Source organism: Pteropus vampyrus, unplaced genomic scaffold (assembly GCF_000151845.1).
Source record: "Pteropus vampyrus isolate Shadow unplaced genomic scaffold, Pvam_2.0 Scaffold336, whole genome shotgun sequence".
Classification (NCBI taxonomy): domain Eukaryota; kingdom Metazoa; phylum Chordata; class Mammalia; order Chiroptera; family Pteropodidae; genus Pteropus; species Pteropus vampyrus.
The window spans coordinates 2,063,068-2,091,052 of record NW_011889117.1 but is presented as its reverse complement, the minus strand read 5'-3'; the positions used below and the strand labels follow the sequence as shown (position 1 = coordinate 2,091,052).

At 47.0% G+C, this 27,985-nt stretch overlaps 1 protein-coding gene and 2 pseudogenes across 1 annotated transcript; 1 reads left to right on the top strand and 2 right to left on the bottom strand.

Moving 5' to 3' along the window:
- Nucleotides 1-427: 427 nt before the first annotated feature.
- On the bottom strand, nt 428-24,114 carry MMP24 (matrix metallopeptidase 24). Its single transcript, XM_011378317.2, has 8 exons — nt 23,823-24,114; nt 19,551-19,667; nt 17,587-17,891; nt 10,411-10,572; nt 8,072-8,286; nt 5,842-5,980; nt 4,140-4,406; nt 428-2,306 (listed from the first exon to the last, which is right to left on the bottom strand). The coding sequence occupies exons 1-8, from the start codon at nt 23,999-24,001 to the stop codon at nt 1,969-1,971; spliced, it is 1,722 nt and encodes a 573-aa protein (XP_011376619.1). The 5' UTR covers nt 24,002-24,114; the 3' UTR covers nt 428-1,968.
- On the bottom strand, nt 18,617-18,733 carry LOC111730858 (annotated as a pseudogene).
- On the top strand, nt 22,687-22,804 carry LOC111730870 (annotated as a pseudogene).
- Nucleotides 24,115-27,985: the final 3,871 nt, after the last annotated feature.

The window sequence follows — 27,985 nt, the reverse complement described above, 5'->3', positions numbered from 1 at the left end:
AACGGGGAGCCTGGGGGGGCCTAGAGCTTTCAAGAAGTGAGAGCACCAACCTGAGGAGTGAAGAAGAACCAGGAAGGGGAGAAGGGAGGCCAGGAAAAGATGGATAAAAGAGACACTTCTGATCTCATTTTGGATCCTAGAGAGATCCACAGGTGGGGACCCAAGGCCCAGGCAGCCCACTGGGTGGCCTGCGCATGTAACAGCCTCTGTGCTTCATTTGAGGGCACAATGAGAGTTACCCTTGGCCTCCCAGGGCCTACACAAGTTTCATGTGAGTGGACAGGTGTGAGCTAATAAAGTGCTTTGCAAAGTATAAAACACTGTACAAACCTATGAATCACTAATATTTCCTCAGTTCCCCACCCGCCCCAGGGAGCCCGCCCTTGGCCAAAATGAGAAAAGAAACAGGAAAATGACAGGGAACACAGTGGAACCAAATAGGTGCCTCTGGGACAAGAGATTTTGCTTGAGACAGCTCCCAGGGCAGCAGAAGTCCCTGTCTGCTACAGGTTAAGCTGACCCAGAGGCCACAGGGTGGGGGCAAGGCCCATGCAGGCTCAGAGGGCCAAGGGGGCATCTGAGGCCCTGCCAGCACCCTGAAAACTGACACTGCCTCTTGGATTTGGCAGAGAGCCAGTGGGCATCACTGAACCCATTGGTCTTTCCTAGGGCTCCTCAGTGACAAGCAGGGCTGCCTCCACTGGTTTGGAGTGAGGAAAGCCGAGCCCTAGGATTTCTGCCAGAGACAGTGAAGGGTAGGCCCCTAGGCTTGGGGCCACTACCAGTTGGGGGTGCCCTTTTCCAAAGAACAATGCAGGATGATGGGCCCAATGAGCTGGGTTAGCAAGGGCCAAGCTTGTGATATGAACACTGTTTCCAGGCTGAGAGATTGATCGGCCTCAGAGTAGCTGGGGGTGTGGACTCTGAGCACTTCAGAAAGCTACCCTGAGTCCTTTACCCCAAGGCCATGAGAATGTTGGCTTGGAGTCATTTCTGCCTCAACTAGTCAGTCTGCGCCCCCAAGCCACAAGCTACAGGAGAGGAGAGTGGAGGATGGTCACAAGCTCAGATCAGCCTCCAGAAGTGGGGTCAGCTCCTGCCCTAGCCCTTTAGCCTCATGTGCAGGGCCATACTCGGGGTATCTGGGCATTAGAGTGGCCTTAACAGCACCTTGGTCTTTATCACCTGGGAGAGGGCCTGCCACGCTGGCCTCATCACCAACAGTCACCTCTAATTCACCTAAAGCCTCAAGCAGCCTTTGCAGAATGGGACTTTAAACCGTTGTGACAGGACATTTAAATATTCAAGATGTGACAGCTGGGTCCTTGTCAGAGCCAGCTGGGCCACAGCCCTGCCTGCAGCATGTGACCGTAAATCTTGGGTCTCAGAGGAGACCCTGGTGTGTGGAACAGGTTTCCTGAGGGATCTGTTGTATGACAGCAGGGGAAACCCAGGCTTCTTGCCCATCATGTTGGTAGCAGGGGTCTTGAAGCCTTGGAGAACAGTGGGGTGGGAGTGGGGTGGACATCTGACCAGCAGGTGTTGGCAAAGGAGGACCAAGACTGGTGGCTTCTCTCAGATGGGGCTGAGAGCGCTAGTGCTGGCTTCCCACAGAAGGTGCTGGGTCCAGCCAGGAACAGAGCTATGGTGCCTCATGGACACCACAGGATGCAGTGACCACAGGGCCTCCTCCTGGTTATGGGGCCTGGCCTATTCCCTTGAGTAGGGAGTAGTTTACCCAGGACAGAAGGCTGGCTGCTGGGTGCCAGACACCCACCCTGGGGCACAGCTGCCATCACTCCCTGCCCCATGCTCAGCCTAGGCCAGTGCAGCCACCACTTCAACTACACGACCCCAGGCCTAGGGCCCTGCTGGCTCCGGGGGGCAGTGGCCAGAGCTGCCCCTCAGACTCTGGTGAGGAAGGGCCTGGCTGACCAGACTGAGTGGACAGAGAGGGCTCTGGACTGCTCACACCCACTCCTGGACTGGCCGCTTATAGTAGGTGACAGGCTGAGGACCTGCCTTGTTCTTGAACTGGAAGATGGTGTAGACCAGCACCAGGATGCAGAGGGACAGGATGCAGGGGATGACCACAGCCACTGCATTCACAGAGCCTGGCACATCGTTGATGGTCACCATGATGTCCACGTCATCCTGGGGCAGCCGCCGCTCCTTGCGCCGTTCCACCTCCTTCTGGTTGCAGCCCATCCAGTCACGCAGGATGTTGCGTGGGTAGCCAGGCTCCACGCTCAGTTTCTGGTTGTCAAACTTCCAGTAGTCCCGGCCCTTGTAGAAGTAGGTGTAATCTGCAGAAACACGGCCCAGCATCACCACTCTCAGACACCTCTATGCACCTGCTCTGGGTCAGTGTGAGAGGGCATGAGGAGGGGAACCTCTCACCCTGGAGGAGCCCCAGAGGAACTCTGAAGGAGGGATGGGCATATGAAGTGATGGGAGCAGCGTTTTAGAATGCTTCCAAGTGGGGGGAGCGCAGCGCTTGGCACATCCTACAAATAATGTGGCTGGGTCATGGAGTATGACTGGTATAGCTGCAGAGGGGGCACCCAGGACCTGGAGCAGCCTACCCCATATTCTCAAAGGGTGCTGGGGAGCCACTGAAGGGCTTTAAGTAGAATTGATAAGTTCAATTTATACCTCCCAGATGGGACCCTTCTCAGCCTGTGGCCACAGCTTTGTCACACTGTGTCCACAGGACCCCCACGTGGATCAGATTAAGCCCCTAACTTAGGACTCGGACAGCACCATCTCCATAGCTGATGGCCTCAGTCCAGCTCCTGCTTGAGCCAAGGGAGGCAGGGGACAAGATTTCTGCTGTTGACAGCAGACACCATCTCTTCACAATTATGGATTTTTTTGTCTTGTCACACATCACTTCACAACACAGATTGCAAGGTGTCTGGGACACTGTTAGGGGAAGGTCTGGAAGGAAAGAAGGCAGTGGGGCTGGAGAGCTACCCAAGGCTCCCAGCAACAGCCTTTAGCATCCAGCCAGTCCACAGACGCAAAACAAATGTGCTCAGACTTTTATTGGCTGGCTCCCCACCCTGGCTGAGACTTTCATTGGTCAAAGCCCTTGATGTCATCTGTTTCTGAGGCTTCCCCAGAAGCGAAACCATGTGTGTAAAGAATTAGGTACACAGCAGAGCCACCAAATAGCAGCTCTGTTCCTGTGGCTGTTGGCTTTTTTACCAGTGATGTCTCCTCAGAGAGTCTTCCCGATGACCTTCTCTAATGTGGCACCCTCTGCCTAGTTGCTCTCTCACAGTATTTCTTTCCCTTGAAGCATTTGTTGCCACCTTATTTTTCTGCCTCTATTCTGGGAGCCTGGGATGCAATGTGAGTCTTGTTCCCTCTTCCATCCCCAACCCTCCCACACAACCTGACTAAAACATATAAACGATGATGATGAAAGCAGCTAAAAGTTATATGGCATGGGCCATGTGCTGCTAGGCATTGGTCTAAGTGCTCTACATAATTTATGTTATTCTTAGAAAATCCTATGAGGTAGGTATCATTATTATCCCTATCTTATAAATGAGGAAAATAAGAAAAGTGATTTGCCCTAACTTATAGTAAGGGGTGGAAGTGGGATGTGAAACCAGCCAGGGTGGCTCCAGAGTCTGTGCTTTTGACCAGATCAGTGGGCATGTATTCAACAAACATTCATGGGTACTCATTTTGTACCTGGCAAGACCTGGCTCCTCTTCTTGAGAAACTCCTAGTCCAGCCTTCAGGAGGAGCTTAGAAAACATCTCACAAATGAAAAAGGCCTCTCTCTCCATCTTCCTGCCCTCAAGCCTTTTTGAAAAGCACCTTAGAACCATCACACCCATCATTGCTTTTTTATCCAGATTTGATAACTGGAGAAACCCCTAGACTGCACCTGAGGACCACTGGGGAATGCTGTTTGAAGGAATGAAGTCAGTCTATGAAAACATCTCAATTGTGAATCATCCCTGCAGATGAGAAATTGTGACTTGATAGCTGGTAATATGAGGCAGTCGTCTTTGCCACCAGATGGTATTTCTCAAACATGGATACCCTGAGAGTATGCCTGTGGGTCCTACTGAGACCCACATAAAGTCAGAACCCCCCCACCTGGCTGGGCCCTTACGTACATCCTTCCTTGCTGATGAAGGCCCCTTGGGGAGCCTGTGGAATGCCCTTCCACACGGTGATGGGCTTGGGGTAGCCAGGGTCCGTGGCCCGTCGCTCCTCGCTGTAGCGCCAGTACCGCTCGCCTTTGAAAAAGTAGGTCTTGCCCACAGGTTCCCAGCGCAGAGCCGTGTCAATGCCTTCTCGGGGCAGACAGCTGCCCAGCTCCCCGAGGCTGTGGGGGTACCCAGGCTCCACCGTCACTTCCTTAAACACCCAGTACTTGTCACCTGTGGCCAAGAGGAGCCCAGGGTCAGCCTTCCCCAGTTACTGAATACCAGAGGTTGTGGCTAGTGCCATCTTCTACTGGGACTGAAGCCATTCATAGAGCCATAGTGTCAGAGGGAAACAGCTGTAGGCCTGCTCCATTCCCTCAGTGGGAGACTGAGGCCTCTTGGCCCAGGCAGAGATTAGGGGTCAAGAAGCCAGAAGCCAGTTACAGATCCTGGTTAACTTACCCATGCTGCCCAGGCTCCATGCCCCACCCTCTTTCCTTTTATGTGACTTTCTCGTCTCTGGGTGACCTTAGCCATTCATGCATGCTAGTACTCCCCTAACCTTCTACCAGTGACACCCAACTCTTGAGGCTATAGCCCACAGCCACTCTTCCAGTGGACCGGGGCATTAGACCCAGTACCCTGATGGCCCATCAGCCCCTGGGCATTTCCAAGTCGGCTTCCTGAAGTTTCTCATCTTCAGCACAGAGGGCTCCCTCTTTCACCCTTCGTGCCTCCCAGGACCTCAACAAGAAGTCCCAGCATCACTGTTGACTCTCTCTCTCCTTTGCCTCTCAAAACTCAGCCTCTCTGGAGGCATTGTTAACCTTCTAGCTGTCTCTAGCCTCACTGTTCCTCCCTGCTATGGGCCTTACAGACATCACTCTCCTCAACTCCAGCAACCATCTCAGAAATGGCCTCCCTGCCCTCTGGCTCTCTGCTGCTCAGAAACATTCAGTGAATTTCCAGCGTTGCCTAATCTGGCCTGGCCACCAAGGCTCCTCAGGCCTCTCTCCCAGCTCTTTCCAGGCCACTTCTCACAGCTCTCCGATGTGGGGCTCCATGGCTGTTCGGGGGGGCCTTCTAAAGCCTTTTGAATGGATGTGCATGCTCCCACACTACTGCTTTTCCCATATTGTTCCTTCTCCATGGAATGCTTTTCTCGCTTTTCACTACTTGTCTGTATCTTACCCTTCTGGGGGTCTGGTCAAAGTCAAGGTAGTTGAAGTGAAACCACCTAGCACAGGGTGAGCACAGGGTGGGCATGCTGTACTATTAGCTGCCCCTCCTTCTTCCTTGACCTCTCCAGTCTCCAGGCTGTGTGACCTCCTACTTCCTGGCTCTTACAGAACTGACAGGGTGACCTTCCATGGAGCACTGGTGATCTTCAATTGCCTGCACCACCTTCTACTTCATATGGGTGAGGCTTGTTGCCCCACCAACTTTGGCACATACAGACTTTGAGCAATCACTCCCTGACTTGATTTCCCCAGATTGTGCATTGCCTGCCTGCAGGGATCTGTCAGTCAGATGTCAGTGTCTCTGTAAGGGCTAGAAGGACCCTTAATGGGCATCCACTGCCCACCCCACCTCTTCCATTTTACAGATGGAGAAAGGGGTTCCCTAGGGCAGGGAACCATCCCAGATCCCTCCGCACAGGCCACATTACCTTTGAAGAAGACAAATCTTCCATCAGCCCTTTCATAGGCTGCGTCTATGCGGGCAGGCAGCCCCTTCCAGAACTGCTCGATCTGCATGGGGTAGCCCTCCTGCACCCGGTTATTGCGCAGGCGCCAGAACCAACGATCCTGGGGGTTAAGGAGGGAGAGGAAGAGGCATAGCCTCTGAACCCAGTGATCTCAGCCCAACAACCCAACACTTTTCCCTGGCCCAAGTCTTGTAACTTTCTGTGAATTCTGTCCATTTTTGCTTCTAACCCTGTAAGAAAGACAGGATGCTCATTAAATTAACTCTCTTCATGTAAGCCCCAGGATGGCTCTTGCTGCCCGAGGAGCCATGAGACAGAGACTGCAGGCAGATCTGGTGTGGGGAGGAGGTGTGGAGGAGCCGGAAGGGATGATGCCAGGCAGAGGCGGTGTGTGTGTGAGGTGGGGCAGTGGGGCAGGGCCGGCAGTATGTGTGTTGGGGGGCTAGGAGTGGCCACATGAGGGCAGCAGAGAGTTGACGGGAGCAGGGCCACTCCCCAGGCTGGTGGGAAGCTCAGGTGGTCACTGAACCTGGGCAGAGTGCCTTCCTCATACATGGTTGGCTCCATTCATCAGGGCTAGGACCATGGAAAGCAAACCATGGGGATATCTCTAAGACCCGGTTGTGAATTCAGGTTCCTCCACTTACAGCTGCATGACCTTGGGCACAGTACCTAAAGAGCCTCATCTGCAAATGGAGGTAATAATGGTGGATAAGATGAGAGATTATAGGCAAAGTGCCTAGAACAGTATGGGGTCCCATAGTCGATGTTGAATAAATGGCAGATCAATCAGCCAAGAGCGTGATAAAAGCCCTCCTCTTCTAACTGGTCCCTTGTCTCACTGCATCCTTTGGTTGGTAGGTACTCTGGGCAAGGCCATAACCTCCCAGGACCTCAGTTTTCTTATGTGTAAATGGAGATGATAAAACCCAGACTTGTCTAAGAACCATTTAGTTGGAGGATCAAAGAATGCAGAAGAATGAATGTGATTCATAAAAGCTAGAAAAGGTTTTTTTAAAGTGTTTTACAAAGAACTTTCACATCCAGTTTTTTTAAACCTTATTTTAACTTCCACAACTCTCATTAAATAGATCTGAGATATACAGAGTCTTAAGGAAGGCCAAATGACTTTCCTAGAGCTACTTGGTGAGAGGTAGGACTTGGCTGACCCAGGGCACCTGATTCTTGCTCAGTGCTCAAAGCTTGCTGGGGAGAACTCCACGAGGGGAGTGGGCAGCCCTCTGCAACCACGCAGTGTGACAGAGGCATGCTGCCCAGATCCTCTTCAGTGGAGGGCTTATTGCCTCTGAGGCTGGGAGTGTGGTCAGCAAGCAGTTTTCAACTGTCAGCCTTTTGGGGTGGTCTCAATTTTAGAGTGCTCCCCCAGGGTCACACCCTCCCTTATTCAATGACTGAAGGAGGCAAGGAGTATAAAGTACAGCTATTTGGGGCCCAATGTGGGATAATTCTGACTGGCTAACCTACCTCCAGAGCCCCTGTAGGGACGGCTGAGTCTGCAAAGGGCCTAGTTGCTGCTTATCTTCTTCCTTTGCCCAGTCCTGCTTCCTTCCCACAGATGTTGATCCCAAAGGTACTCCCTAATCAAAATCCTACATTCCAAACACTGTCTCAGACTCTGCTTCTTTTAGAACCCAACCTGTAACAGCCCCTCCCCCCAGTCAGCCCATGTCTAACGTGATAGGACAGGACAGGTGACAAGATGTAGCCTGGCCCTCTTCTATCAGGCAGCTCTCAGTACCAGCCTCTTAGCTCTGGCAGGACCTGGAGAAAATGCAGCCACCACTGTGCCAACCCCTACTCCAAGCCACCATCTTCATAGCCATGTACTCATTTGCTCTTCATACACCCTTTGTTAAAGGAACGACTCTTCTAGTTTTCAGATAGAGAAACTGAGGTCCAGAAAAGGAAGGTGACTTACTCAAAGTTATAGACCAGAAACCCATCTCCAGTTTTCCCCAGCATTAACCCCTGGTTCAGGGTCACCAGTCTTCCCCGCTCCCTCTTGATTTGCGCAGCAGCACCATGAAGAGACCCCATGTCCTGGCCGTTGGGCCAGCTCCCGTCCAGGCCCCATAGCAGGCCTAATCCCAGAGCAGCAGCCTTTTCTGGCTTCATGGTGGGGGAAGGATTGGGAGGGGAACCCTGGATGGTGCCAGTCAACTGGCCCTACCTTAAACACAAACATCTCGCCCCGGAAGAGGGCCACTGTATTGAAGTTGCCATCACAGATGTTCGGTTTGGCGCCGGGTGTGGATGGCCGGTCACCCAGGGGTGGCCGAGGGGGCCTGGGCTGGCGCTCATGCTTCCTCTCAGATGGCGAATGGATCCTGCGGACGGGGAGCGTGGGGAGGGGCCTTGTGGGCTCCAGGGGCTCGGCTGGGGGTCCTGGAGAGAGGGGCTGCATCTTAGAAAGGGGCTAGCCATTCCTTGCTTCCTACTGTCATTGCCTCCTCATCACCTGGGCAGCTCTGAGACAAGTTTGTTACACTCCAGCCTCCTGTCCCCTCTCCCCATTTTTTACTTCTCCAATCTTTGAGAAAATAGAACCATTAAATGAGAACTCTCATCCTGTCCATTCTCAAATCTGAATTGTTCTCTTTCTTCTCTCCTGTTGTGAGAGAACATGTTCCTTCTCCTGTTCTCTCCTGTTGTGAGAGAACATGCTCCTTCTTAGGCTCAGTGTCCCACACTCTCTTTCTCTGCTCCCCTCCATACACGCTGGCCTCATTCTCTCACTCCCCCTTCATTCTTTATCCTGCTCCAATATGGCCTCTGCCCTGTCACCCACTGACACTGCTCTGTCCAGATCACCAATGGCCTCTATGTTCCCAAATCTGTTGGTTTCTTGGCTCAGACTTGGATGTGCATATGAATCATTCAGGGATCTTGATAAAATGCAGATTATGACTCAGAAGATCCGGATTGGGCCTGTGATTCTGCATTTCTTCAAGCTCTTAGGTGACGCTGATGGTGCTGTCTGAGGCCCGTACTTTGAATAACAAGATCAGAGAAACTTTCCTCAGAACACTCTTCTCTAGAACCCTGCACAGTCTTGGATTTCCTCCTATCCCCTGAGCTGTTCTTTCCCAGCCTCCTTTGCTGGCAGCCTTTCCTCTACCCTACACTGAAGGCAGGGGTGGCCCTGGGTCCTCTTCTCTTCTTTGTCTCCATTCTGGTCCCTCAGCCAGTGCTTCTCAACTTGGGCTGCATAATAGGATCACCTAGGGAGCTTTAAAAACTCCTGATGCTCAGAAGGCACCTCAGACCAAGTAAAACCAAATCTCTGGGGTGAGGACCTTGTATCAGTATTTTTTATTGACATCCCAAGGTGATTCCTGTGGGCAGCCAAGTTGAGAATCACGGCCCTAAGTGATCTCGTCCAGGTTCATGGCTTTAAAGACTCTTTCAATTAAAGCCATCCCATAGGATGTTCTGTGATGACAGAAAAGTTCTTTGTCTGCACTGTCCAGTACAGTAGCCTCCAGCCACATGTGGCTATTGAGTACTTGAAATGAGTAACTAGTTGTTAGTTTGACAGAAGAACTGAAATTTTAATTTTATTTAATTCTAATTAGTTTAAATTTTAACTTTAATAGCCACATGTGGCTAGTATATAGGATACCAAAGAGCTCGAATCAATATCCCGGCCCAGATCTCTGAGCTGTAGATTGGTCAGTCCTATTGCCCCACAATTACAAAAGCCAGAAACCTTGGTGTCATCCTTCTCCTCACCCCTGTCCACTCTATTTTCATAATATCTTCCAGTCCCCACTGCCCCGTCCAGTCCTGTACAGCTTCACCTATGGAAATCCCGCCTGTCCTCCAGGGCTTTGGGTAGGGCCCCCTCCTCTGTGAGGTCCTCAGGACTTCCAAAGGGAGCCTTTCTCCTGTGCTCCATTGCCTGGGGGATGTGGGGGCCTGCGCTCTGTATTTGCTCAAGTAAACTGGTCTTCTTACCTCAAGTAACTTAATGGGAAGAACTTCACATACCAGCATGACCAGAGAACCAGGAGGGAGGCATGGTAGCAGGCTTCTCATATCTTATCAAGATATTAGCCTAGCTTCTCATTTTTTCTTGTTTAAGAAAAAAGCTCTTGTTATAATATTCATCACATTGTATCACCATTACTTGGGCAGGTGAGTTGAATCTCCTGGCTAGAGGTGAGACCCCTTGAGAATGAACTACAGGACGCTAGAGGGAGGTATGTGGAGGGGGAGGGGGTGGAGAAGAGGGAGTGGGTGGACCTCTGCCTACTTTTGTCCCTCCCAGTAGCAGCTGAGACCTGCCCCTAGGTTTCCCCAGGGAGAGGCAAGCAGGGAAGGTGGGGTAAGGAGGTAGCCTTGCCTCTTTTGGTTAAGTAATGACATCAGAAGTCTCTAGAGACACAGAAGCTATGAAGATGGATTCCAAGGCTCCCTCATCCCTGCCCCCATTCCCCTCCCCCGTGACAGACAGGCAGTTGTAGCTCAGCCCTGTGGAAGTGGTGGCCCCCCTCCCCTGCCACACACCGTAGATCTTCTGGATGCCCTGGAGATCATCCTGAGGCAGCTTGAAGTTGTGTGTCTCCATGTACTGGTAGAAGGGTGCCATTATGGCGCTGGGGTCGTTGGAGTGCTCCAGTCCCAGCGCATGGCCCAGCTCATGCACAGCCACCAGGAAGAGGTCATTCCCTGTAGAGAAGGGGATGGAGAGGTGCTCAGGGCATCTGCTTTAAGTATCAGTCAATTAATGCATTGAGTTAGCAAACTGAGCATAGACTTTGTATCAGGTCTTGTGCCAGACACTGAATCACAGAGAAATCAGACACATCCCTGTCATCCAGAACTCTCTATATAGTGGAGGATAGGGATAGACAAACAAAATTAGTGAAACTAGTGTTCCAGGTGCTTTAATAGATGTCTATAAGGGTCGAGTGAGGATACTGAGAAGGGAAGAGTCATTTAAACTTGAAGGAAGATGTTCAGGGAAAGCTTCATAAAGGTGAAGCTTAAGTTGAGTCTTGAAAGATAAGAAGTTAGGAGAATCAGGGGTAGGAGAGGAAGAGGGGTGGGGATGGCATTTCTGGCAAAGGAAGTGCTATAAACAAGGTCCAAGGACAAGCAGTTTTATTCCACTTGGCTCTAGAACAAAGCACGAAGGGAGGGCCAGAGAGTGATGAGGTCAGCCAGGTTGGCAGGCAGAGCTCTATGATGCCACACAAAGGAATTTGGATTGACTTATTGGCCACTGTGGGGTTTAAGCAGAAGTTGGGGCAGTGACAGGATGACATCACTCTGGCTGTGGTTGGAGGAAGGATTTGGGGGTAATGAGACCCGAGGCAGGGGTATCAGTGAGGTCAGTTCGGAAGCCAGTACGAGGGGTCATGTGAGGGATGAAAAGGGCCTGATCCAAGGCAGAGGTAGTGGGACAAGTAGAGGGGAGTCCTGGGGGCGGCAGGCTGGCGGTCATCTTCAGGAGACCCAGGGGCAGGCCGGGCTCTGGTTATGCGGCAGCTCTCAATATGGCAAGACCCTAGTCCTTAAAGAACTGAGCTATGGTCAAAATCAAGGCAAGGAATCAAATGTGAGTGAAAGCAGGAAGGTCCAGGTGCTAAAAGTGGGACATGGGATCCTAAGAATGAAGCTAAGGTGGCAACATGGCATAATGGTCATGAGCATTGGCCCCTGAGTGGGACAGATCTCGTTCATTTCCACCTCTACTCCACCAGCTCTGTGAACTTGGCCAGAAGTTCTATCCCCTGAGCCTCAATTTCCTCATGTATAAAATGTGGCAACCATCCTACCTCACAGGACTGCATGAGGGTTGGGCGAGTTATATGTGTAGTGGGTGCGACACTGCCGGGGAGCTGCTGTTTCTGTACACAAGACAGAAGCTTGGTGCCTGAAATAAGCCCATTGACCAGAAAGGAAGCACGAGGCCAGTGGGGTTCCAGCAACCAGATGCTCTTAAAGCAACTCCCCTGAGCATCTGGATCAGGCCTGGGACAGGGCAAGGCCTGACTTTGGGGGCATTAAGTAACGCCAGCTTTAGGAAAGAAATGCAAGGGGCTGGTAGTTGGGCAGGCTGTATGAACAGTTCTGACTCCTGTCTGTCCAGTTACGGACGCTTGCTTACCTTGACCTCTGGCATTTGAATGCTCTTGTGCCCTGCCTCTTACTACCCAGTCCTAAGGCGTGTTGCAGCCCATTCCTGCTACCTTTAAGTGCAGGAAAGGCTGCCAGGAGCCCAGGAGGTTGTCAGGAGTCCTAATCTACTCTGGCCCCAGTGTCACTGGCAAAATTGCCCTACGCCAACCCAGCCAAGGGCCCTGGGAGGGTCAGATGCGGTTGAGGATTGTCTCTGGCCTTTCTGGCTAAAGTCTTGGGAAAAGAGAAGAGCTCCATGGGGCAGACCCAGACGCGTACATGCCTGTGGCTCTGCTGATACCACCAGTGTTTTCAGCGAAGAGGGCCTGGGCAAGATCAGTGCAAGGTTGGCCAAGAGCCTGGGGCTGCCTTCTGCTGGGGAAGGGCAAGCTGGCACGAGGAAGCCAGGCCGCCCCCAGTTCCCTCCTCAGGTCCTGGTCCGTCTGGCAGCAGGGAAGGGTGAGCTCATCTCTGAGCTCCATCCCAAACAAAGGTGGCTGCTAGAGCCAGCGGAAGGCAGCTCTGCTTCCTGGGGTCTAGTCCTGGCTCTGCTCCTGGCCTGTTCTTCGACCTGGGACACGCTGTTCGGGCCACTGTCTCCTGACCAGGCTTTTCTTCGGGGGTATCCACCGGGATCTCAGCTGGGAACCAGGGAGCAGGGCTCTGAGCACCTGGCGAGACTCTAAACCGTGTCCTCAGTCTCTGTCTATTACTCTGAGAGCCTCTGTGTGTGAGTCTCTGCAGAGAACAGGAGTAAGTCCTTGAAAGTAGAGTCTTATGGGTTTGTTCCAGGGACCAAAAGGCAGAGAAGAGCTAGGAAGCTGGTATCTTACTGCATAGAAACCCAAGAGACCTAGAAGTAGGAGCTGCTCTGAGGAGATGGCAGGAGAAGGGATGGGGCTAGAGAACTCCCTGGAGCTTGTGAGTGGAAAAGCAGAGGGATGGAGAAGACCTTAGTGCTTAATGGGCAGGAGGCTGTTAGGGTCTTCAGTCCCCAGAGGGTGAGAGGCAGAAAGCCGAGTGGTCAGAAATACAGTCCCTGGGAGTCAGATTGCCACGAATCCCAGTGCTGCCAGGTCTTAGCAGTGTGACAGCTTAAATCTTTTCCTCTGTAAAATGAAGGGGATAATAGTGCCTTCATAAGAATCGAGGTGAAGATTAATGAGGCAAGGTATGTAAAGCCTCATAGTGGCTCCTGGCACAGAACTATAACTATGAATTAGTAGAGTCACATTGAGCTTGTGTGAGGACCAGCATCCCCAATAGAGAATGTTCTTGTGGGCTGGGAGCTCAAGTCCTTGGGCCTTTTAGCAAGTACCCAACAGTCTACTTGGCTACTCAAGTGGACTGTCTGCCTCATTTCCCTTCTCTTAGCACCTCCATATTTGGCAAGTCCCATCTCGCTGGCTCCTCCAACCCCAAAAAAGATTATAGTATTTCCGTTTGCCTCTATTCTTTTGCCAGTGCTGTCCCCTCTAACTAGAATAGCCTTACTCCTTCAAAGTTCAGCTCAGCACCACATCTTCCAGGCACTGAGTGCTTCTTCCTCCACTCTCTCCCACCAATTTATCTAAATCATCACACTGAACACTTTCTACCCTCCATTATAGCCTCTAACACACACTCATTCGTCCTAGGACTGTGAGCTCCATGAAAGCTTTGTGCTTGACAGGACTAGGTGACAGCAGCCAGGACAGGACAGTGCCACAAGTTCAGTATTTTTTCAGGTGTGAGCCTTAGACCACCTGCAGCAGAACCACATGAGGCAATTATTAAAAATTAAGAGTCCTGGGTCCATACCTGGCTCTACCACTTACAACTGTGTGAATTTCTTAACTACTCAGAACTTTACTTTTCTCATCTGTAAAATGGAGATTATGATCCCTGCTGGGTCTAGATCCCAGGGTGGGGAAGAGTTGCAGAAGGGCTCTACCCTGTGAAGCACTGGTCTGGATGACTCTTCCTGTCTTGTCTCCTTCCCGGAGGCCGGGCTCCCTCCCCGGCAGAGCTTAGTGACTTCACTGCTTGACTCTTTGGAAAGAGTTGAGGACAGAAGGTGCCTGGAAGCAGTTCCCGAGACCAGCATAAAGGTGCAGTGGGCCAGATTGCCCTTCACACGTACTCCAACGAGCTAGAGAATCAAAATCAACTTTACAATCCAGTGTTTCTCCAGAGAGCCTTTTAAACACAAAGGTGGAAGAGATTCTGATTCAGGAATTTTGAGTTGGGTTTTAGGAGTTGGGTTTTAGGCAACCTTTTTTTTTTTTTTCCTTTAAGTTCTCCCGGTGAATTTTATAATGATTTGGTAAAGCTGATATACCTGAACCAACTGTTCAACCTCAATATCACTAAAAGTGGGACAGCCTGTGTCACACATGCTTCCCAGTGTGATGCAATAATGAGGGCCAGCACCACCTAGAAAGCAGTTTTGCCAAAAAAGTGAACCTGAATCTAGTCAGGCCTATTGATCTAATTACTAATATTCAAGAAATATGGAGAAGAGAGACAAGTTAAAAGTGAACCCGATTTTTGTCAAGTCAAATGGCTATACTCAGGACAAATGACCCAGTTTCTTCAACAAATATGGAGGGCATGGGAAATGGAAGTGAGAAGATGGTTTTAAATGAAAGGGTCCTTAAGAAACATGTCAGCCATGTATGATGCATGGGTATTGTTTGGATCCTGATGCAAGCAAACAACTATAAAAGACATTTTATAGATAATTTGGGAAAATGAACACAAACCAGGTATGCAATATTAAGAAATTATTAATTTTGTTGGGTTTAATTTGTGCTTATGTGAAAAATAATCTATTAGAGACATATACGAAAATATTTACAGGTGAAATGATTATGCTTGGGATTTTCTTTAAAATACATCAGCCAAAAAATAAAAGTGGGGTGTAGATGAAATAAGAATGATATAATGTTGATAATTGCTGTAGCTGGGTGATGGGTACCTGGGGGTTCATATTATCATTTTCTCCACTTTTGTGCGTTTGAAATTTTCCATAATGGAAATTTAGAATAGAGAAGAAAGCCAATAAACAAAAAGTTCCCAGGAGGCTCCACTCACTCCCTCGCGGAGTTTATGTGGAAATTAAACAAGCTAATATACAGGTGCTCAATAAATCTTGGTTCCTTTCCTCTCCTTCCAAAAGCCATCCTAGGGCAATCTGGTGCATTCCACTTCTCCAGCCAGGGTTCTACTGCATCTGGATAGTTTATGCTTGATTTCCCAGAACACGGAGATGTTCTGACTTGTCCAGAGAAGACTTTGGCCACCTCGGAATTTCTATCAGAATCGGTGGTCATTGATCAGGATGGGGCGGGATAGACAAGAGGATTCTGGGATGGTCCCGGCTCCTTCCCACACATACCACTAGAAGTGCTTGGGATTTCGGCCCAAGGTTTCCAACAGTAAGGAGTGGATGTGGGAATGCAAAACCCCAGAGCTGGGAAGGGGAGAGCAGAGGAGTAGAAGTGTCTTTCCAGCACCTCCTCTGGGCAACAGCCTTTTAGGAATTCATTTATTGCTATCACGGCTATAACTAAAATCTTATCAGCTGACAGTGCCTGGCACATAACTGGGCTCAAAATGTTATTTCTCTTCTCTTCACACCTTATCAGTTAGCACAGACTGCCTTGACACTGATCCAAGAATAAGAATGAGATAAAGAATAGGTGTTCCAAAAGCCAGGAAACACATCCAGGGCAGAGGGGAGGGACACTAGGCAGAGGAAATGGAGCTAGATAGGAAAGAGAACACAAGTTTGAAGAGGGCAGGGGACAAAGAGAAGTTTAACAGTTTCATAACTTTGCCTCGGCTGAGCCTTGGCCAAACCATCTCCTGAACCACCTTTGACGGATAAGCCAATAGCTAATAATCCCTGATCCATGCAAATATGAAATTTTCTCAAGGAGGCTGTCCCCATTTATACATACCAGACGCAGCCTCCGAGGAAATGGGCTTTAAAATCTCTCGGCCTGAAGCTTCACTAAGAAAAAAGAATGCCCAGTGTTTTCCAAACTTGCCTAAGCTTAAGAATCAGAATCTCCAGGGGAAGGGCCTGGAAATCTGTGTTTATAACAAGAACGCTGGTTAATTCTTCTGATCAGACAAGTTAGGGAAACTGGGGATGAAGACAGTGTTTCTTAAGGCGATGGAACTCCTGCATCAGAAGCACCTGGGGATTTTATTAGACCAAGTGCAGGTTCCTAAGCCTAGCCCCAGAACAAGAGAATCAGAATAGCAAGATGATTAGGGCCTGGATCCTGGAATCTGCATTCTTTAAAAAGTTTCCTAGGGGATTCTGGTGTGCCCTGCAGTTTGAGAGCCATGGAAGCTTAGCATGGTGGCTAAGAGTATGGGCTCTGGAGTCGTAATGCTCTGGTTCAAAGCCTTATTTCACCATTTGCCAGCTATGGTACCTTCATTAGTTTACTTCATTACTTAATGTTTCTCTATACAGTTTACCTATCTGTAAAATGGGGGTAAAAATATGTATATACTATGTGGAAAGCACTTGACATGGGCCTTAGAGTATTAACATAAAAGTTGTTTTCTATTATAATCTAAAAGAAAACAATAGAATCCTTTGCCCCTTTCTCCTCTGGATTCCTACTGCATCTTTGGGGTATTTTTGCTAAAGCCTTCTGTACATACAGTCTGCCTTGTGAGAGGGTGGCTTATGTACACACCTGTCTCCCCAACTCAACTCTGGACTTCCAGAGGGCAGAGACCATGTCTTTTTTAAAATGTTTGGATCCCATGGGCTGTGCATCATGTTACATTAAAGTTGGAAAGGACCTCGGAGATCACCTAATCTAGTCCTTCATTTTACAGATGAGGAGACCGGGGTCAATTATTTGTCCCTAATCACATAGCTAGGTGGTTGAACTATGGTTTGAGCCCTGGTGCTGCCATCCACCAACTATGCCACTTGAGCCCTGAACTCTTCATCTTAAAAATGATGTACACTAGCCTACTTACTAAGCATGTGCCTTACAAGTAAATATGGATGAGGAATTCTTTTGTACCCTGAAGAGTATTGTTATTGCACAGTATTGACTCTGGCTTCATACAATATTCATTGAATTAGACTGGCGAGGAGCAAGTCATCCAAGGATGCTAGAGTAATATGGGGCCTGTTATTCACCTGTGAGGTTGACATAAGGGAGAGAGTTAGTCATGTCATCCCATAAGATGGCCTTTGAAGCTGTCATCAGTCAGGCCACGGCACCACTTTTGGATCCCACATTCAGCTTTAATGCTTTTTTAACCTTTTCCCCCAGTCTGATTCATTACTTTATCTTATTCATGGCCTAACCCCTCCCTCTTGATTCAGCATTTGCTAAGTGATCTGACCCATCTCCAGGGCCCTGACCCTGGTGGATCACATGTTGAATATTATTAAGGACCACAGTTCCCACCCTTTTAGGTTCTTAGTTCTTGGATAAGAAGCTCTAGAAACCAGGAACTCATCTATAGCATCCTCCAGGCTCTTCCTCAGGGATTCTGAGAAACCCAGGACCAAACCCTGTCTTTTCGTGGCCTTACCATCATGGTTGGCATTTCCTAGTGTCCACGGCTCATCTGAGTCAAAGTGAGTGTCTCCTCCAATTCCAGGGCCAGGGAAGTAGGCATGGGCCAGGAATCCTCCTTCCCCATCAAATGGGGAACTGTCACCGTGGAAGCCAGAAGCAAAGAAAATCATGATGTCTGCTTCCTTCCGGTCACTTTTGATCTCATGGTATGGCACCTCTTCAAAGGTCAGTGGAGTCACCTTCTGCCACACATCGAAAGCCTGGCGAATAGCTTTCCGTGTGTCTAGCTCACCCACCTTTGGGGTATAGTTATGAATGCTGGTGAGAGGGGAAGGAATTAAATTAGAGAGGAAGAGACAGAAATTCAGAGACCAGCCTAGTGACCTTCAAATTTTGACCCCTACAATTTTATGGAGGTGCCCTAGGGGTTGAAGAAGAGGCAAGGCTCTGGGTCCCTACCTCTGCTTGATCAGAGTAGCCTTGCTTTCATCAGTGTTTTGTATTTAATCTCTGACAAAGTTTGTGTTGAATAGGATTTCACTCCAATTTGTTGAAAAAAAAAAATTAAGTTGGTGGATAGCATTTTCTAAAATTTACATTTTCAACAAATACATAAAATGTGTACATTTATAACAGTATAAAAATATTTGAACAGTAGAGAATTTAAGTTAAATGTCTCTTAAAAAAAAAAAAAAAACCTTTGACACCCACCAATTACTACTGCTTGTCTACCTAAAAGCTGGTACAGGGTGGTATCTGATTTAATCACATATAGATTTAGCTATTTAAGGTTACTATATCCATATTACACAATTCTTCACAATGTAGCACCACTACTTCTGGGTCATAGGGTGCTCTGCCCTATGAACACCTGGGGCAAGGATTACTCACTCATTCTGTAGGTAAGGAAACTGAGGCCCATAGAGTTTGGGTGATAAAAGTTAAGAACAGAGTTGGGTTAGAATCCAGCTCTTTTTCTTAATCCACTCTACTTCTTCAGTAGACTCTAACTGTCCACCCTTTTTTTTTTTTTTTTTTTTTAACACCTACTGCACCTGGTCTTCCTAGGTGGTCTCCCATCCAGTACTAACCAGGCCCGACCCTGCTTAGCTTCTGAGATCAGATGAGATCGGGCACATTCAGGTGGCATGGCCGTAGACTCATCCATTTTCTAACCCAGATTCTTCTTCAGTTTCCTTCTCTTGTCAGATTTCTGAAAAAATCCTATTCTGTTCTCTATGGCTTATCAGCAGGAAAGCCCTTAGTCCAACTCTAAGATCTCTGTCTTAGATCCTACCCCAGAATGCAGGAGATCCAGCTGAGATAGAATCAGAGGCTTGAAAGGTGCAAACCAGAGCCCATCTGAGCCTGCCCTATGTCTGGCCCTTGTGGCAGCCCCACTCTGAATTCTGATGTTTGAGTATGCTGTGATGGGCTCCATCATCTCTGCTGTCAGTCGCTGGTCTGACTTGGAGACTGATCTTGCTCTGCCCTTGGTTTCCCGGGACAGTCAATGAATGACATTGTTGCCATTTAGTTCCCAGTCCTTTATACTCTTAAGAAATTACTGGAAATCTGTCTTGGGAATCTTGAGTGAAGTCCATCAGGCTAAATGGGAATGGGGTCTAGATCAGAGAGAGTGGTGTTTGGCAAGCAGTGATAGGGAAAATGGGTTCAGGCATGGTTCTTTATCACAGCTGAAAGTTACTGAACAATCCATACCCCACTTTCTGTAACTAAAAACTATAGAAATCTAAACAGAACACAACTGAGGAGCCTCAAAAGGACCAAATACACCTGAAGTTGGAGACACAGCATCCCCTGGAAGCCACAAGGAGGGCAAAGTCATAAGCTTTCAGCCCCTAGTCCTCACCCTGATCTCACACCCAGCCACAGTGAGAGCCTCTGAAACTCAAGTCAGGAAAAAATAGTGAGGGTGTCGCCAAAACCAGGGAGGAAGAGAGGGAGTCAAAGCACCTGTAGGTGATGTGTTTCTGCCTCCACTTCTGTCCAGTCAGGGCATAGCGCTTGTTTCTCCGCCTACGGCTCAAGTGGGGGTGATCAGGGACACCACATCGGGGTTTCTTCATCCATCTGGGAAAAGAGAGGACACATACACACGTACACTGTGGTCACTGAACACTCTAGGAAGACACAGCAGAGTTGCCAGTCCCAGTCTGGGTGGCAGAGTGCATCTAGACTCTGGGACCTTGGCTCTGATGGGTTCCGTAACAGGAACATGATCTACTGATGCATACATTCATTCACTCACAGCTGAATATGAGGAAACAGTGCTGCATAAGGGACTGGGAGTCAGAAGACATAGACTTGATAGTTCCAGCTCTACCACTAATCCCAGGAGCCCAGGCAAGCGACTGAATCAGCGTGAGCCTCAGTTTCCTCATTTGCAACACAAGAACTATAGTTCTTGCTGTTCTTAGGTAGTAGTGAGTCTTAAAGCAGTGTGCATATGTGAAAATGCTCTGTACATGTAATCAGATCACATCTTGGTTTTTAAACCCTCCAATGACTTCCCCAAACACCTAGAATAAAATCCAAACTCTGCATCTTGGCCCATAGGGCCCTGCATGAACTAGCCCATGCCCACCTGTCCAGAGACACCTTCCCTCTCCTTCCCCTCATATACTCTGCTCTAGCTACAGTGGCCTTTCTGCTGTGCCTTGAACATACTAAAATTATTCCCACTTGAGAGTCTTTGCATTTGCTGTTCCCTCTGCTTATAATGCTCTTCTTCACATGGTTTGTTTCCTTACCTTACTATTAAGGTCTCTGCTCAAATGTCACCCCTCCTTCGAGAGGATCTCCTTGCCCACCCTATCTAAAATAGCCTCTCCCTCCCACCCCACCACTGTCTGTTTATCCCGCTTAAATTTTCTTCATAGCATTTATCTTCATAGAAGTTACATATAACTTCTTGTGTTCTTGTTTATTCTTTGTCTCTCTCACCAGTTTCTAAGCTCCATGAGAATGGGAACCTTGTCTGTATTCCCAGTGCCTGAAACAGGTGTTCAAAAGTGATTTGTTGAATGAATGAATGAATAAATGAATGAGAACTATCCAACAGTAGAATGGCATAGCTTGGAAGATAGCAAATTCCTTTTCACTATAGATGTTCAAAAAGTAGCTAAACAACTGTAGGACTTGGAACATAAAGCTTTTATTACGCTGTACTGTGATTTTAAGTCCATGAGTCTGTTGCCTCTAATAAATAGGAAATTCTTTGAGGACAGGAATCACATCCTATTCATCACTGTATCCGCAGCAATTAGCCCAGTGTCTGGACCTCAAGTAAATCCTGATAACAGTTTGTTATCAGGTAAAGTTATATGAAGGAACAGTAAGCCTGGGACATCATTGGGCGTATTAAACAGGAACCAGGGTAGGAGATTTAAAAGATGATGGCTGATTGGGGCCCGGGCCATCCTTGAATTTTTAATCTCTGCTGGCCTAATGTCTAACTCACTAAACTATGGCTTGGGATTGCTGGAAGGGAAAACAGTCTGACCTCATTTGCAGATGTTGAAAACAGTTGCCACTGGCAATATAGAAAAAAGATAGAGTTTATTTTAACCAAATATTAAAACCCCTCGAGGAACTTAACCAGGTCTTACTTATCTCTGTGTGTTCCACATCGCCTACAGTGTCTCATACTCAGAAATCGATAATTAAAAAACATAATAATAACAATGTCATGCATTGGAATAAACATTTATAATTGTCACAGTGTTCACATTAAAATTTCTTTTTTGATTCTCAAAACGACTTTGTGAGGTAACCAGAAATTATTTATTCTTCATTTTATAGATGAGGGAAAAGATACACAGATAAATTGAGTAACTTGCAAAATATTGCAAACAGTGAGTCAGGACAGGAACTTAGGTGAATGAATACATGAACTATTAATTTCCCTGCTTAACACAAGGTTGTGCTAGAGGAATTGTTCATTGAATGAATGAATGAATGAATGAATGAATAAGTGAATGAATAATGTGTGACATTTTCCAAGGCAGGCAATCAAAAATAGTACTTGGAATTGTTAATCCAGGCTCCTTTCACTGACAGTCCCTGGGAAGAGAACTGGGAGCCATCTCTGCTATAGCAAGGCTAAGTTAGGCCTGGAATGGCCCCCAGGGGGAAACAGGCCCAGAGAAGGCTGGGCCTGCCCAAGGTCACAGAGCTGGAGCCAAAACTAAGGTCTCTAAATTCTACTCCAACACCCTCCCTACTCAGGTCTTGTTTTAAGTGTGAGTGCCTTCTTCCTTTCCACGCCTCCAAAAAGCATTCTCCAGCCTTCCTACAAAGAGGTGGGGGGAGAACTGCAAGTGGGAAATGCCTCAGATTGTTCTCTCTGCCTCCTCCTCTTGTGGTCCACCTGCCACCCTCTGAACTCTTTCCAACAGGCCTGGGGCTTTCTGGAACAGAGTAACACAAGGCCAGGTGGTGCCTCAGCAGAGGCTCCAGTGCCTCTGCCCAGGATGCACTGCCATGAGGCCTGCACAAAGCCCTCAAAATAACATACGCTTTGAAAGGCGGTCGGCCTTTCTTTAACCAGCTCACTCGTGAGGCCACAGTACTCACGACATCATAAGAGCAGTCAAATGTATTATCTTAGAATTTCATAATCTCGCAATCAGAGAATCTTAGGAATAGAAAATGTTTGGACAGAATTTTAGGATCCTAAAACCCCATATTCACCAAATTTTAAAAGCTTAGATGCTTAGAATAATGGAATCTAGAATTTGAGAGTCGTAATTCAACACTCCCCTTTGTAAATGAACAAGCTGAGGCTCAGAAAGATGATTCTCTCAAGGAGTGAGTGACTCACCCAAGGGGTGGATTGATCCTGGCTCCACAACTGGGTGGATTTCCTGTTCCTCCACCCACTAACTTCCACGTGTCTTCTTCGCCCAGCCCTGCTCTCTCCTGAGCTCTGGATCCTACCCCTCACCAGCTTCTTAGGAAACTCACTCCAGCTCTTTCTCATGACTTCATGGTGTTAATGGTTTTTTAAAAACAGCTTTAATAACATTCATGGCTATTTCTTAAACAAACTTAAGCATGCTCAACTCTCGAATTAAAAAAATCCATCTCAGTCTATGGCCATTCTGCTCTGAACAAGCCCGATCCTGTCTGATCTGGAAGCTAAGCAGGGTTGGGCCTGGTTAGTACTTGGATGGGAGACCACCTAGGAAGACCAAGTGCTGTAGGGGTAAAAAAAAATAAATAAATAAGGGATTGTAAACTGACAAAGTCCTTGTAATCTGTGAGGTCAACCAAGGGTTGCCTCGCCTAAAAAAAAAAAAAAAAAAAAATTCATCCTTCTCTAGCTATCATCTATTCCTCTTTCCTTTCATTAAGCTTCTTGAAAATTTTCCCTACACGTGCCATCTCTACTCCTCACCTCCCCTTCTCCCCACTGCAATCTGACTTTGTCTCCACCATTCCTGAGAGCTTACAATGGCCTCTTTGTTTTAGTCTCAGCAGATACTTTTCAGTCTCCTGTTTGACTACTCTGCAGCAGCTGAGTCCATTGCCCATTCCTGTCTTCACTGCCATGACATCTCAACCCTAGGCTTCCTCCACCTCTCTGCCTGCTCCTTCTCAGCTTGCTTTGAGGGGTTCCATCCCCAGCACTCTTCCTCCTCTGTAAACTCTCCCTGAGTGATCTCAACCATCCTTGTTGCTTATTATTACCTCCTAAGTCACTCCCTGAAACTCAATGTTTCCTTCTGAGTTCTAGACTGGTGTAGCCAGTGTTTTTCACTAAATGGTGACCCTCTGGATGGCAGGGATCATGAGATGAAGCACAGTGCCTGGCACATGTAGGCACTCAGCAAATGTTCCATAAATAGAAAAAGTGGAAGAAGTGTTGTCAACTCGTCATTCAAGGGTTCTCTGTATCAAGTGAGATGTGTACATCTCAAGGAATGCCAGAGGGGTAACTCATAGACACACAAATTATAGAGTCAGAGGACCATCTATAACCAAACTCTTCACTGTGCTGATAAGGAAACTGAGGCCCCAAAGCATTAAGCGTCACACAGCAAGTTGGTCACAGAGCACATCCCCGGTTCACATAGGAAAGGGCACCTTGGGGTATTCCCTCCTAGGATGACACTGCACATAAGAAGGTAAGATGGGCATGGTTTATATACGAAGCCATGACAAATGTGAACCCAAACATAAGTCTGGAAAGTTCAAAGGCACAATGTCCTATGCAAATCTTACTCGATTGTTGTCTGATCCAACACACCGGTGACTGGGATCCCGTAAAACTGCTGCATAGTGGAGACTGCTGACTGTAAGGCCTTCCCTGAGTGCAACGCGGATGCCCGTGAATCATAGGGAAGCAGATAGCCATATGATTTTAACCAGTTCTGAAAGACATATGAAAGAAAAGGATGCATTATGCCGGAGAAAGCTCTGTTCTACCTGGGCAGAGATCTGCCCTTGAAAGTGGGGATTATTTTTCCTGAGAGACTTATAGACTCATGCTCCGATTTCTTCCTCCTTCACTCCCTCCTGCAGACACATCAAATGTATCTCCAGAAAACTCTTGTTGGCTTACTCTCCTGCTATAAACCTTTCACTGGATCTCCCTTGGCTACAGAATGAAGATTAAATTTGCATTCAAGGCTTTCCACTACCCTGACTCTTTGCTCATTCATTCAGTGGTTTCTACTGACATATGACTAGACATGCAAAAGTACAAGAATAGTTCATTCTCTGAAAGAGAGTGGCCTGTTAAAATGTCCATGTGTCTAAAGTCAGAGTCTGATAAAGAATCACGCTGTAGAATATTTATCGACATAAGGTTATATACAATCTTCATTGCCAACCCCTCCAAAAAAAGCCAGCCATTATAAATAAATGTAAATAAATAATGTATTATTTAATTTAAATATCAATACATAAAAGGCACAAACGAAAAATAATAGTATGATTATGTAAGAGAATTCCTTGTTTTTAGGAAATATACAAGGAAGTATTTAGGTTTACATAAGGGTGCATGATGTCCGCAACTTATTCTTAAATGGGTTCAGGAAAAAATATATCTCTGTGTCTCTTGGTCGGTCGGTTGGTCTGTCTGTCTGTCTAGAGAAAAAACAGATATAGTAAAATGTTAAAAAAATATATTAACAGTTGGGGAATCTGGGTAAAGTGTAGTCAGGAATTCTTTGTCCTATTGAAAACTTTTCTGAAAGTCTGAAATAAAGTAAAAAATTTTTTAAATAAAAAATGAATATCCTTCATTTGTAGCATGGGGGACTTCTTCCTTTGCTCTTTTCTTTTTCTTAAGTTTTATGCATGAATCATTAAAAATATAAAGGAGAAAAACTTTAAAAGGGCAAGAGAATCTGAAAGGAGCTTGGGTGAAGAAGCTCAAACAAGCAGTGAATCTGAAGGATAGCAAAGTAAAGACAGTTATTCTGACCGACAAGCATGAGGGGATGGAAATCTGAAGAAACCAGAACACCAGGAAATATCTGTGGCATCGATTGGAAAAGGAGGAAAACATCCAGGTATTTACTGAACCCACAGGCATTTACAGGAGCACTCCTACATGCATGCTGGTCTCTAAGCCAGACAGAACCTGTGCCCATCCTTAGAGAATTATCTTGAATACCTAATGGGCTAATGAAAGAAAAAGAAATGAACGTTAAGAAATAGTATTGTTCCCTTCCTATCTATAGGTTTTGTTTCTTGTCGAGTCAAATCAAACCATTTTCGGAAGGAGGCAAACCAGAAACTATAAGTTATTATTTTACCAAAAGTGACTATAACATCTTTACTGCCTTGTGATAAAATCTATTAGACTGATTAAAAAACAAAATAGTCAGAATAATAAAGTCTTAAAATGTCCATAACAGAGTGACAACCTTACCTCTTTCATATTTGATGTCTAAAACGGTTTTCATTCCAAATTATGGCATAGGATATTAATACTTCTTGTACTTCCCCCAAACATTGAATTTCTTTCATGTCTTTGTACATTTCCCCTTCTGCCTGGTATACTTCTTAGTTTGGCAAAAATCTTTCATACTTTTAACTTCGAGCCCATAAAATTACCACTGGAAGTAATTACTGGAAGACTTTCCTTACTCTCTTGGCTAAGTTGTTTTCTACCTCTTCTGCGCTCCCTAAATCTCCAATTATAGATAGTATAGACTTTATATATTGGGCTTTAATCATTTCGTATCAGACTCTGACTGCCTCGAGGGAAGGGTCCATGTCTTACTCATTCCTATATGTACAGGGCCCAGGAAGTGCCCAACATACAGTAGTTGTTCATTATGTCCGTTCAGCAAACGTTATTGGGCACTTACTACAGGCCAGGCACTGTGCAAGGCTCTGTGAGTACAAAGATAAACAAGGAGCTCACATACAAACAAACCCATGAAACCTATGAAAATATAGCACTGAAAATCAGGTGTATAGGGTTCAATGGGAGAACAAAAGAGAGGTGTCTTAGCCACATGGGGGGGTGGGAATGGGGAGAAAAGGAAACTTGGGGGAGGCCTCCAGGTGGAGATGGGATTTGAGCTAAGTCTTGATGGGTACAGCATGTGTAATTGTCTGGAGGTGTAGGGGAGCCTGGCACATTCTGAGAAATATTTAAAATGGCTTGAACTTGGGGAAGGAGAGTGTGGCGAAGAGTAAAGAGGGTTGGAAAGGAGGGAGGTGGAGCGATATGATATATAATGATCTGCTCATGAAGTGGACAAATTACAGAGAATCACTTGTGACTTGACTATGGCCTAAGGTTAGCCAAAAAGCTCAAATAAGACATCTTCGAACATGACAAGTTACCCATCTATTCATCTAGGTGCTCCACTTTCAATTTCTAGGTTATGTCATCAAAGCATTAAATCCCTTCAATCTATTCTCTCAGCCTCTCATAACCTGAATGTCACATTACATTCTCTTTATAGAAACTTTAAGAATTATTGTGTTGAATAAACAGAGTGGTATAGTGGGAAAAAGGCACACAGTCCTGAGATGGAATCCTGACTTCACCACTTGCCAGCTTTGTGACCTTGGGCAAATTGAGTTTCCTTATTTGTGAAATACAAACAATAATTCCTCCTCCACAGGATTGTTGTTAAAATGAAATGAATGAATGCACCTGACACAAAATCACTCAAAAGGTGTTTGTTATCCCTTTGCATAACATGCATTACATGCAATATCTTGTTATTTGTAAAATCGAGGTGGAATAAATGGCCTTTGACTCCTTCTCTGCCTTTGAATCTAGTCATCTTGACCTCGCACATTCTTCTTGGACAAAGAGCCAGTCCTTGTGGATTCTATGAAGGTAGTACATTGTCAGGATCAATTCTGCTTGCTAGTAGGTGACCAATGGACATGACCATTTCTCACACAGCACTGGGAGCACTGTACACTGAGAAATGACAACTGACTTGAATTGTCACTCAGCTTTTCTTAGGACCAAACTCGATCACTTTCTATCAAACTTTAGCTTGGCGAAAATGTTTTCCCTACAGGAGATTCTATATGGTTTCTGGTTTCAGAAAATGAACACTGGGTAATCCAGTGGTTTTTCCTTTTGGCCTTTCTGCCAGGAATTTGTCAGCTAAATTTATAGCTTCAGTGTTGAGCACAGTGATGCCTGGAAGTTGCTCTTACTTTTTTATCTTTCTGACCTCCAGGTTATATTTCATCCTTAAAAGTCTTACTTAAAAATGTTGTTTCAATCTGTAAGCTGCCGCAAGCCATTCCGAAAAGAGGTGTGGTACAAACCAATTCCTCTCTAAAAATCCAACTAAGATGAGTTACGGCATTTGGGAAATGGCTGTGGGTCTTTAGACAGATACCGCTGATAAACCAGTCGGCCAACTGAGTATTTTTTTTTGAGCATCTGCCTCTAAGCTAGCATGGAATTAAGAATCTTCCCCCTCCTGTCCTCATTACTGCTTATGGCAGGAGATAGGGAGCAGGGAACTCTTAGCATAAACATACTCCAGACTTCTTAAGGTTTTGGGGAATCGAAAGTAGTTCCTCAGTAATGGGCAACCTGGCTTATCCAGCTCCTTTCCTGGGGATACTCCAGCAAGGAGCATCTGAGCCAATCAGGATCCACTATGAAGGTCATAGAATCTACATCAGCAGCATCACGAATTAAGACCTAAGCACTCAGGTCCTAGGCATATATCTGGTTGAGACCAAACATTGGAATGGGTCAGCCTTCTCTGGGCTCTGCTTCTCTTCCAGGTTCACTGGGGACAATCCTCAGAACTCAGGGGCAGATGCCTAAGAGGGAAAATGGGAGTGGGTTGGCGGGGCTGGTCAAATGACAGCTCTAAGCCCGGGAACAGGGCATCGAGGTTGGACCTGGTGTGTGTGTGTGTTAGAGGATAGGAGGCTAAAGA

What these genes read in the sequence shown, in the direction of transcription:
- MMP24 (XM_011378317.2), bottom strand. Translation starts at nt 24,001, where the DNA reads ATGCATCCTTTTCTTTCATATGTCTTTCAGAACTGGTTAAAATCATAT. An exon ending in TTGGATCAGACAACAATCGA is followed by an intron (nt 19,668 to 23,822) that starts GTAAGATTTGCA and finishes CTCTTTTCCCAG; the next exon opens with ATGGATGAAGAAACCCCGAT. An exon ending in GGGCATCCAGAAGATCTACG is followed by an intron (nt 8,287 to 10,410) that starts GTGTGTGGCAGG and finishes CCCTCTCTCCAG; the next exon opens with GACCCCCAGCCGAGCCCCTG.